The 12,162-nt window shown below is 39.0% G+C and overlaps 1 protein-coding gene across 1 annotated transcript in view; it reads right to left on the reverse strand.

Annotated features, from left to right (window-relative positions):
* LOC102490014 (THO complex subunit 2-like) overlaps nucleotides 1-12,162 on the reverse strand; it is a gene marked incomplete at its 5' end in the record, with an annotated part of 77,164 nt that overhangs the window by 28,671 nt on the left and 36,331 nt on the right. The window contains 6 exon segments of the mRNA XM_027766444.1: nucleotides 29-170; nucleotides 1,492-1,767; nucleotides 7,524-7,688; nucleotides 8,449-8,628; nucleotides 9,346-9,463; nucleotides 10,550-10,646. Coding sequence (XP_027622245.1) covers nucleotides 29-170; nucleotides 1,492-1,767; nucleotides 7,524-7,688; nucleotides 8,449-8,628; nucleotides 9,346-9,463; nucleotides 10,550-10,646 — 978 coding nt within the window.

Consider the following 12,162-nt stretch of genomic DNA (forward strand, 5'->3'; position numbering starts at 1 on the left):
CAGGAATGTAATAACTCCAATAACTTACTTGCTAAAAGCCAGTTGTCCTTTTCCAGTTTGAGTCTCTGTAGAACTCTCTGTACATGTTCCATTTGTTTCTTTTCTTCTTCAAGAAGCTTGTCCTGAAGGGCAGTACAGCGCTCCTTCTCTTTTTTCTTTTTATTTGGAGGCTACAAAGTATAAGTGAGATAGATTTCTTAACTGTTAGAATTTGTAACATTACCTCCCTCCTCTAATTAAAAAAATTGAAGAGTAAAATGCTCATACTTTAGAGTTACTTCAGTTAGATATGCTTTCACCTCCATCCAACATATCTAAAACAATGTCACCCAGCCTTCATACACCATCAGAGCAGTCCCCCTTTCCCAGCACGGGTAATACAGGTCTTGGGCAATTTCTTTGGCTCTTCCTTCTCTATCCTATATCTCACTTTTTCACAAGTCTTGTGCATTTCTACCACTTCCAGCACAGTCTACACTCTCGGTACCTCACAATATATTACTCAAAAAGCCACCCAGTTGATCTCTACTCTACTTTGCCCACCTATCAAAAGGATCTTTCATACCGCTGTCATGAATAATCATCTGAAAGTACCATTTTTACCATTATTAACTCCCTGCTCATAAATTTAAAAGAGCTCTCATTTTTACCAAGTCTTCTCTTTTACTTGACTTTCAATGCCCTACATAATATGGACCCTAAAATTCAAATTTATCACTAAACTCATTCACTAGAGTAAAAGCAGTCTCCTCAAACCCCAGGCTACAGAGGGACCAGCAGTTAGCATAATGGTTATGTCGCTGGACTCCCATGTAGTCAACCGTGGTTCGAGTCCCAGACCCAGCAGCTCAAACTCACACCAGGTGCGTGTGCATGCGTGCCCAAGATCCCGAGAGGAGAATGGAAGAGAAGGGATTGTGGCATGGTCATCCCCCGGGGGGGTGATTTCTCGCTTTCTATCTCTCTGTCTCTCTCTTTCTGGTGAGCGCATGTGCCCTGTACCAAAAACCTCTCCAAAAGAAGGAGAAGAAGAAGAAGAAGAAGAAGAAGAAGAAGAAGAAGAAGAAAAAAATAATAACCCAGGCTACTTCCCGATTTCGATGGAACCCCAGAGTGGCCTCATTATTTGCTTTCATATTTCCAAATGTATTGTACTTTCAAGGCCTACCCAGCTTAAGACTGAGCTCTTCAATAACATTCTCTTATTAGAAACTCCTCCTGCACTTGTAATTGCAGTCACACAGATCATTTAAGTTAGTAGCACAGTGCTCAATAGAAAAAACTAAAATACATTTTGATTAATCATAACCTCTACTCGTTCACTAAGCCCCTGCCCCACCACTGAAACATTACCATTAAACCCACTTAAGAAAATAATATCAGCAACAAGACCACAGCTTGAAGGAGCCTGAGCTAAAACAATTGCAAAGGATAGGTAACTCTAAATTAATATAAAGTTATTGTACTTGAGCTATTAGAGCAAAAACCTACCATTTCCTGATTGTCATCAATTGCTTTCATCTGGACTTTAAGTTTATTGACTTCTCGTTCATAGCTGGTATGTGGAACTGCAAGGTCATACATTGTCAATGACCAGAAAGTGGCATAGAATTGAGGACTGATGTCATCCCAGACTTTGGAAACATGTAAGGAGACAACTGCTTCATGGACAGGTGCCATCACCATCTCACACGACGTGATGTACTTATGAACTTTATGCTGTTGTTTACTTCCCTTTTCTGATTTTTTAAGCTCATCATACTTGGACTGGAGATAAAAAGTAAAAATGCATACATACAACATAATTTATAGCTTTGACTTTCACGGTATAAACACCTATATTCCCGTTTAAAGAATCAAAAGATGACCAATCTCAAACCTTATCAACAACATTTCTTTTAAGATAAATCTTCCCTGGCAGCCATTCCACTGTTTATTCCCAATATGCTGACTAGGGCTTCTTCAAGATTCTTATTGAAGCAACCTGCTGAGTCAAGTGAACAGAGTATGTGTGCCCCTTCTCCCATTCATGCCCTCCCCCACTTAGTGTTGTAATCAGGGATCGGACACATAGCGCTTCCAGTCCTGCTTTTGAGATCTTCAAGGGAACCACGTAAAGGGTCCTAACATTAATAAAGAGGTGGAATGAAACTAGTCATAGACAACCAAGACAAAATGTAGTGCCACTGTATGTAGTTCACCAGTTAGTCCAACTGTCAAGAAGCTGGATGACTATTAAAAACCGTTATATGAAAGTTACTGTTAAGACTGCTAAATTGAGTGACCAATTGTCTAGGTCTGCTGGAGATTTAGGGGTTTCTTAGGTTATAAGGTTTTAGTGCTAAAACTGGGAAACTCCCAAGTCCACTAGGACCAGCTGGTTACTGTACGATGAAGCCAAATAAAATTAGGTATGGTATGGTATACTGAAGTTCAAGGCATGTGAAAACTGAACCTACAGCTTCTTTGGCATAACTGTTTTATCTTAGTTTGGGAGAGAGTCAGAAGAAGGCCACATCATTAATTATATGAGAGAGGAAAAAAAAAACTTATTTGTACAACAGGAAGGACTGCTCATTAGTCCACAGAGTATATGCCAAAAGTAGAGAAGAAAATAACACAAAGTAGAGTTCCTCCTATTATCTCATATCCTTTAGTCTACTTAGGATATAAGAGCTCTCGCATGGACAATTTGGTTCGGTTTAGGCATCATCCTTAAAAAAAAACCTAAAAGTCCTAAATCTAGCTTTTTCTTTATGCTAGATAAGCACTTAGACGTATAACCCAAAACTAAACGGTCAGAGGTCAAAGGTTTCATTTCTACTTTTATAGTGTGACTGGCAAGAGTTCACGTCCTTACAGTCTGGCAGCCTTCCTTCCTGAGTGCCTTGGGTGCTACTATATCCCAGCTCACTCAAAGCATGTGAGGTTCTCTTTGTTCCAAAGGGTAACTGAAGCTTGGCCGGAGAATCTTACAATTGTTCTAAAAGCGGGAAGATTTATCTCCCCACTTCCCCATTTTAAAGAGCATGCTGGTAACTACTGAGACCAAACAAGTGACAAAGCTACAAAGTTATTTATGAGAGTAGGGTCTCATTACATCTGAGACCTTGAGAAAATAGCAGCTGGGATAACAAAGTGTTTTTAGGGACCAGCAGTTAGCATAATGGCTATGTCGCTGGACTCCCATGTAGCTGACCACGGTTCGAGTCCTGGACCTGGTGGCTTAAACTTACGTCGGGCACGTGTGCATGCGTGCCTAAGATCCCGAGAGGAGAATGGAGGAGAAGGGATTGCGGCGTGGCCATCCCCCCAGGGGTGATTTCTCACTTTCTATCTCTCTGTCTCTGTCTTTCTGAGGAGTGCACATGCCCTATAGCAAAAACCTCTCCAGAAAAAAAAAAAAGAACAACAACAAAGTGTTTTTAAATTTAGCAAGTAAGTCTCATTGAAGGTAACTAGTATTAATCTAAGTGAGCAGCATGACCTCTCCTAAAGTTCTAACAAAACAGTGCTAAAACCGCCTGTACAAGAGAGCCAAGCTACCTCATTTGGTCAAGATCACAGAACATAAACTAGGGAAAGTATCTGTTGCCGAGAGGGTCTCTCAACAATCAAAATGAAAAATTAGGTTACCAGTGTCTCTACAGTCTCTGATCTGTTACTTCTATTGCTAGGCACCCTGCGGGCCCTTATCCAGTTAGAATGGGCTTGATCAGAAAAGATGGCTAGACCAGCCATGGTGATAGAGTGGCAAGGCTCTACAGTCACACAGAAGGTCTCAGGTTCACACCCCAAGGTGTCCCTACACATGTTGGCTGCACAAGCATGCCTGATCCTGGCTAAGACAAAGGAGGCAAGATGGATCATGCCATGAGGACCCTGTTGGAGTTGTCTGCATCTGTCTTTTTTCTCTCTTTTTCTCTCACTCTCTGAAGAAATAAATGAATAAGCATTTTTTAAAAACAGGCAACTAAATTTCATATTTACCTAAGATTAATACGAGGGTACTTTGAGAAGTTCCTGGGAAAATGAAATTAAAATATGAATTTATTTTGGTGTAAAATAGTTTTGTTTTTGAGAGAGATTTTTGCTAAAGAGTGCGTGTGCTTGCCAGGGAGACAGATAGAGAAAGCGACACATCACCCCCCCCCCCAGGGCAGATGGTCATGCCACAATCCCTTCTCCTCCATTCTCCTCTCGAGGTTTTGGGCACACATGCACACATGCCCAGCATGAGTTTCAAATCACTGAGTCCAGGAATCGAACCATGGTCAACTACATGGTAGTCCAGCAATGTAAGCATTACGCCATCTGCTGGCCCCACAAAATAGTTTTTTCATAATAGCATTTTCCATGAACTCTGTAGAGATCCTTCATATGTCCTTGTCTAAAGTCAGTTTAACTCTCACGTCAAGCTCACATCTTCAGTTAAACAACAAAGCATAGTAGATTGGGGAACTAGGTGTATGGGATAGAACTGATATGTACAGTTGTTGCTGTACTTCTGATTTCTGTTAGAAAAGTTCTTACCGATTCAAGAATCAGCAGTGTTTGGTAAAATTATACCCAAGAGAACTTGCTGTAGTCAATTTACAAAAGGGATCTAACAGTTCTTTAATAATAAGATACTTTTGCCCTCTTACTAAAGGCTCTTTGCAAAAGGTTTTCACCCAAGAAGCAAAAGCAAAGGTCCCCAAAGCAGCTTATATATCCATTCAGTGAAACTAAAGTTGCTAAGGAACTCACATTGCACAGGGTGACATGTGGTCTACAGGTAAAAGATGTATCAGGGACTTGACTATATCACCACCTGTTTTCCTCCACAACACTGAGAGGGAAATACCCTTTTTTCATATCTCCTAACTGAAAAGGCACAATATTTCACATAACCTAGAGAAAAGGTCACTATTGGTATCAAGACCTGCTCTATTTTCTGACCTAAAAATGTTCAGCCAACTTCAGGCAATCACGTGCTTCTATTTGCTAGGGTTCAATGTTGCTAATTAGTGTGTTCACTCCTCAGTACAGCACAGGGGGAGACAGAATTCCTGAATAGGACTTGCCTGGCTGGCCCTGTAGACTGGTGGTTAAGGGAACTGATCCCAAAAGGCTGACTACAGTTCAGATCATGAGCCAGAAGGCTTGGAAAACATATGGGGCATGAAGTGTGCACGCCCAAAATCCCAACAGGATGGAGAAACGAGGGAGAAGGGATTTGGTGTGACCATGCCCCACTGAAGAGTGCTTTCTCTCTCTCTTTCCATCTTCTCTCTTTGGTGGGTACACATATACTCTTGCGATTAAAAAAAAATATATCCCTGGGAACCAGCAGTTAGCATAAAGGCTATATCGCTGGACTCCCCCGTAGTCGACCACGGTTTGCGTCCCGGACCCGATGGCTTAAAACTCACGCCGGGCGCGTGTGCGTGCATGCCCAAGATCTCGAGAGGAGAACGGAGGAGAAGGGACTGCGGCGTGACCATCCCCCCTGAGGGGTGATTTCTCGCTTTCTGTCTCTAATGTCTCTCTCTGTCTGTCTGGCGAGCACACGCGCCCTATAGTGAAAATCTCTCCAAAAAAAAAAAATATCCCTGAGATGAAGCAATTCTCCCACCTCAGTCTTTAAAGAAATTGATCCTACTACTATATAGCTGAGACTAATCTATTGTGGGGCGGGGTGACAACATACAACATAACTACACAAAGACAACAGACAAATCTTTGGTTGAGAGATTCTAAAGGGGAAGAAGAGGACTACCCCCTACTCTTCTTTTCCACTCTTGAGCATAATGAACAGGAAATGCTTCATAATGCTAGACTATATACCAGTTGATATATAAGCACTAGAGGGGAAAAGCTAACAAATAACCAATTAAATCCAAAATTTCTCAGAATTTTTTGGCATATATCTACTACACAGCTATATCCCTACTGGCCAGAAAGAAAGAATCTTAGTTTAAGAAAACGAAGAACCAAGAGCTTCCATCAAATTCTGCAGTGAAAGCCTTTTATAGTAGACTTTAAAACAACAACAAATAAACAGAAAAATCCAAGCCCAGAGAAAACTGAAGAATATGCTAGGGCACCCACCAGTCAGATTAGGAAAGTACCACAGTTCCCAAATGAAAGACTGAAGGGGTCCAGAGGGGGAAAAGAAAAGCAAATCCCCATTAGAGGTCACTGCTTTGCAAGGAACAGCTGAACCAGCAGGACTCCCAAACCCTCACTTTCATTTCAATCCAGTCACTACTAGGATGTCATGTTTAGAAAGCTTCTAGTTTGTTGCAAGGGGGTTTTCTTCAGAGGCAGGAGGGATGGTTCCATTTAGGTGAAGAGAAAACAAGACCCACAAATATACTCTTCCCAGAAGTTATAAAAAAAGGGAAGGAAAGAATCTTTAGGGGCTTGAGGGATTGTTAAGTCTTTCTGTCTTTCCTTTCTTTACTTCAAGGCAGTAGTAAGTCAACCATCTGATAGAGGCATCATCACTGAGAGAACAGGACTCTCTGTAGTCAATGAGAGGGTCCTTCACAGTGATATGCCCAGATTCATGTGCATAAGAATCTAAATAAATGGAATGTGTTAGAGAATACTATAACACAGTAAACAATGTTGGTAAAAATTCAATATGTGTTTCAAAACAAACAAGAGAGCACATTTCGAAAGTACAAGAAACAAAATAATGATGAATGTTAGAGACAATAGATATGTTTATTGCCCTGATTTGATCATTACATGTACATATGTTTTGAAAAGCCACACTACACTCCACAAAGATGTATAACTAATACATGTAAAGCAGAAATTACGGGAACCAGCAGTTAGCGTAATGGCTGTGTCGCTGGACTTCCACGTAGTTGACCACGGTTCGTGTCCCGGACCAGGTGGCTTAAAACTCATACCGGGCACGTGTGCGTGCGTGCCCAAGATCCCGAGAGGAGAATGGAGGAGAAGGGATTGCAGCATGGCCATCCCCCCTGGGGGGTGATTTCTCACTTTCTGTCTCTCTGTCTGTCTCTGTCTGTCTGGCGAGCGCACATGCCCTATAGCGAAAACCTCTCAAGAAAAAAAAAAGGAAATTACAATAAAAGTTATTGTTAAAAAATAAGAATCACCATGCCACTTTTCTTTTAAAAAAGGAAAGAACTCAAATTCTGAAGCACCCTCCAAGTTACTGAATTCAAATTGTGAGCCATAAGATTCAGGGTCTTTAAGATGCTTCCCAGTGATGCTCACCTACACTAATGCTGGGGAACTAGTTTTAAAGGATTCAGAAGATGTCGACCTGGACAACTGGTGGAGTAATAACTACAGAATTACATAACTAGTAAAAATGTATTTTCAAAAGAGACATCTTCATTGTGTACTGTTCAGAGTGGAGTATTAACAAAATATAAGAGTAACTCCAAAAGACACAATCTATACCTGTGTCTAACTAAAAGGTATATTAACATTAAAATAAAATGGTTAAGAAATAATATAAAGTCATTCTTGAATGGTAATGAGATACTTATACTTACCGAAATATGGTGTGCATACATTGGCCTAGACAGGAAAAACGCTGCATCATGGGGTGTGTGAAATTCATTACAGAGCACATCAATTGAAGGCACTCGCTTTATATAATCTTCTGTGCTTAGATTAGATGCTAAAAACCCACCGAACTGTACCAAGGTATCATGACACTAAATTTAAAATACAAGAAAGAAAACATATATGTACAACCATTTTACAAAGTCAACACAAGCATTTTCCAAAATAATTACAGCATGTCATTTTAACAATATTTTGATTAAGAATTAAGAATCCAAAAGTTCAATTTGAAAGGACTTTAGAGACCATCTACCAACATAATCACATAAATATATTATTAAAAAGATGTCAAAGACCTGATAAATTGACTAATTCAAGTCTTTAATAGCAAACTGGGTCTCCAAAGTTCCAAACTATTGCTCATTTATTTTAGTAAACTTTGTTTAACTTTAATAACACAAAAAAAATGTATAAGCAAATAGAAGCTCCTCTGCCCTTAAAAGATAAAAAAGTAGACTATATTTATAAATATTAACCACCAAAATCTATGATTAGCCTATAAAAATATGTTTAACTATTACCAACTAAATCACAAACAAAAAGCTAGTATCTACTCAGTTAAAATTGAAATTCCACATTTCCACAGATCAGAAAAGATGTAAGAACAAATTTGAAGCTGTAGAGATTTAATGATGGAATACTAATTAATTAAAAGCCTTTTAACATCTAGAACCATCTCTGAAATGCCATTAATTTGCACTGAAATAGGTCCTATTTCCAGAACGTCTATTTTACACTGCAGCTGTTTCACACTGTATGACATGCAAAATGACATTTTTCAAATTATATGACACCCTCTCCTTTATCAGGATTTAAAACTCTACATTAAACACAAAAGCCACATTCACTTGCCTGGTCATAGAGCTTTCCCACCAATTTCAAATGTTTCTCTCCGCCTTCCTGAAAAATCACCCCATTCCTCTGCTGAGCCATAAGCAAACAGAGAGGAAGAGCAAGATCATGGTCTCATAGTGCATCCTTTAACCTCTGAGAGGATTTTTTGGTATTTCTGATCTGGCCAAAATAACCACCCTGCAGAAGAGAAGACACAAATTTATCAGTGTGTAATACATAATCCATGCCATGTGAGTTGAAAAAGACGTTCAAAAAAAAGTTGACTTACAATCCTTCCCTTTCTTCACAAACTTATTTTAGTAGCACAATCACTAATTATGGTCACTGGCTTAAAGAAAACTATCAATTATGTTTAAACTTCTACATATTTTCGACCTTGCAGTCCCTTATAAGGGATTATCTTTATTGAGCGCAGGCCAGAAGAGTTAGGAGATTAAGACTGATGCCAGTGAGGGTATCAAGAACCACAGAAGATGTGATACTTATTTTCTTTTACAGATATTTTACTACTTTTATACTTTGCGCTTCAGTATTTTTAAAAGGTCAGAATAATTAGTATATATAATTTTAAATAATTATTTTATTAACTTCATTTATTTTAATTTCATCAGCAAGGTACAGAATGAGAGAGAGACAGAAAGTGAGAAGTAACCCACCAGCTCTGCGACTTGAACTGCGGTCATCAATGTGGGAGTCTAGGTCCCTTAACCATCACACCACCTGCCAGCCCCAGTATACATACATTTTTAAAAGGAGATGGGGTGACTGTGAGAGGAGAGTATGTACTGTTTTGGCATTTTGCTTTATGTAATTACATATTATTTTAATTTTTTTCTACAATCATACATACATTTTGAATTTAAAGAATCAGTAAACAAAAACAGCAACTCCTACCTCAGCTTTTAGCTGCTCTCCACCAGTCATGGCCTCTAGTTGTTCCATTGTCATTTCCTCCGTAATTTCTATCCCTGCCATTTTCTGTACCACTTCTTTCAATATAAGCAAGTCAAAACTATTCCAAAAAGAAAAATATTAAGAAACAGTATATATTTAAGCTATTTTAACTTTTTACTTGTAAATAAGCTGAAACTTAAGAGTAAGATGCAAAAATAAAAATAGTACAAAGCACACCCACATACCTTTTACTCCAACTTGACCTATTAACATTTTTACTCCTATTTGCTTTATTATTTTGTGTGTTTTCTCTCTCCAACCCTCTCTCTTCACATGAACACACACACACATAATTTTTGGAATCATCTGAGGGTACTTATTTACATCATGGCCTATTACCCCTATAATTCCTAAGAGTATACTTCGTTAAAATAGAACTAGTCTCTTACATAGCACAGCAGTTATCAGCTTTAGTAAATCTAGCACTAACACAATACTTCAGTCTACCATCCGTATTTCATTTTTATCAGCTAACCCAATAATGTTCTTCATAGCATTTTTTTACTCTTCCAATACAGAATGATTGGGTGGTATAAATACATCTTCATAAACAATCCTATTACTAAAAAGGAAAAAAGATAACAAATAATAAATAACAAACATTGCCAGGCCCAACCCTGCTTAGCTTCTGAGATCAGGCAATATATGGCATGTTCAGGGTGCTGTGGCTATAGACAAGCTTTACATTTCTCTAAAGGTCAAACACAAAAATTAATTATGCCTTAAGATACTACATTTACCCTCAAAATAAACATTTTCCTACCTGATGCCCAATATAATAATGGTCAATTAGTATCAAGAAGCACAAAATACAGTGCAGTATCTTTTGTCAAAGAGAATATATGACACACCATATTACCCATTTAATCAGAAGCCTAATAAGGTAGTCAAAGTAAGTGAAAGCATCTTTTAGTGAGTTACACATATAGCCAAATATTACACTTACTTCTGAAAAATAGTATCTTTATTTATGAAGTTATCATTTCCTTTACTTAAAGAATTCTACACACATAAGTGAGCTACCACTCTAATTGACCCTACAACCAACACGTAGCCTTTCAGGAAAATAACTATCTTGACATCTAATAACACCAGAAGTACTCTAATCATTCCTTTTCATTTCTATATAGTTTGCTATGAATACCTTTTGCCTGCCTTTAGCTGATTGGCCACATATTGAAGAAGACCAGCAAGATCAATTGGATACTTGCGAAACACTGCACCACAGAAACTAGCTAGACCTGTATGAAATAAAAAAAAAGAGTAAGAGTAAAAATGGTTTATAAAACAAAAAGTACATGGAAGTCAGTTCTTGACTTTGATTTCTCAGACAAAATGGGGTAGACATAAGTATATTGCTGATGCTGTTTCATGTAATTTTATAATTAATAATACCTAATATTTATTGAGTGTACATATGCCAAGCACTATACTTAATATTTTGGGTTTTCTCATTTAATCTTGCAATAATCACCCTCGGTTAGTAAACACCTATTGATAAAGCAAATTCACAAAAATTATGTCATGTAATTTGCTCAAGGTTATAGTTAGTACAAAGTAGAGTAGTGATTCAAACCCAAGCAGCCTGATTACAGAACCTGTAACATTAATTAGGACACAACAAGATCTTATAGATGCATTAAACTTAAATAAATAACAAAATGCCTACTCTTTGAATGTCAGTCAAGAGATAAAGAAAAGAGGGAACCAGCAGTTAGCGTAATGGCTATGTCGCTGGACTCCCACGTAGTCGACTGCGGTTCGCGTCCCGGACCCGGCGGCTTAAAACTCACGCCGGGCGTGTGTGCGTGCATGCCCAAGATCCCGAGAGGAGAATGGAGGAGAAGGGATTGCGGCGTGACCATCCCCCCTGGGGGGTGATTTCTCGCTTTCTGTCTCTAATGTCTCTCTCTGTCTGTCTGGCGATCGCACGCGCCCTATAGTGAAAATCTCTCAAAAAAAAAAAGAGATAAAGAAAAGAGAAAAAAATCTTTTTTTATATAGGAACGTGCCATTAGGTTGGAGGACCAAAGAAATAGATAAAGTATTTTCATACCAAGAGGCAAAGTCACTACCATACCACGAATAAGGAAGAAAGCCCAGTCAAAAAAGAGGAGATTCTAGTCAAATAATCTATAGCCTATCTAAGTGATATCTGACAAAACACAGGGTTCAAGAAACTCAGCATGAATGGAATATTGTGAAGGTGAAAGAAATGAGGCTAGAACACTGAGGAACTGATTGCAAAAGAATTTACTTGTATGACTTAAAGATTTCAGACACTGGGGCCAGCAGATGGCATAATAGTTACATCACTTGATTCCCACATAGTCGACTGTGATTTAAGTCCTGAACCCGGCAGCTTAAAACTCACACTGGGCATGAGTGTGCCCAAAATCCTGAGAGGAGAATAGAGAAGGGATTGTGGCGTGGCCACCCCTGCCCTGGGGAGGGGGTGATTTCTCGCTTTGTGTGTCTCTGTCTCTCTAGGGTGAGCATACATTCCCTAAAACAAAAATATCTCTCTTAAAACTAAAAAAGTCAGACACTAGGGCCAGCAGGTAGTGTGGAGGTTAAGGCAGATGGAGGTCAGCTTTGTCTTTTGGTCCCGGACTCCTGCAGTTTCAAGATAATGCTAGGTGAGTGTGCAGCATGCCCAGAATCCCGAGAGGAAAATGGAGAAGAGATTGTGGCATGGCTGTCACCCCCAAGGGGATGATTTCTCTGTGAGTGTGTGTGTGTGTGTGTGTGTGTGTA

Source organism: Tupaia chinensis, unplaced genomic scaffold (genome assembly GCF_000334495.1).
Source record: "Tupaia chinensis unplaced genomic scaffold, TupChi_1.0 Scaffold143572_1, whole genome shotgun sequence".
NCBI classification, from domain to species: Eukaryota; Metazoa; Chordata; class Mammalia; order Scandentia; family Tupaiidae; genus Tupaia; species Tupaia belangeri.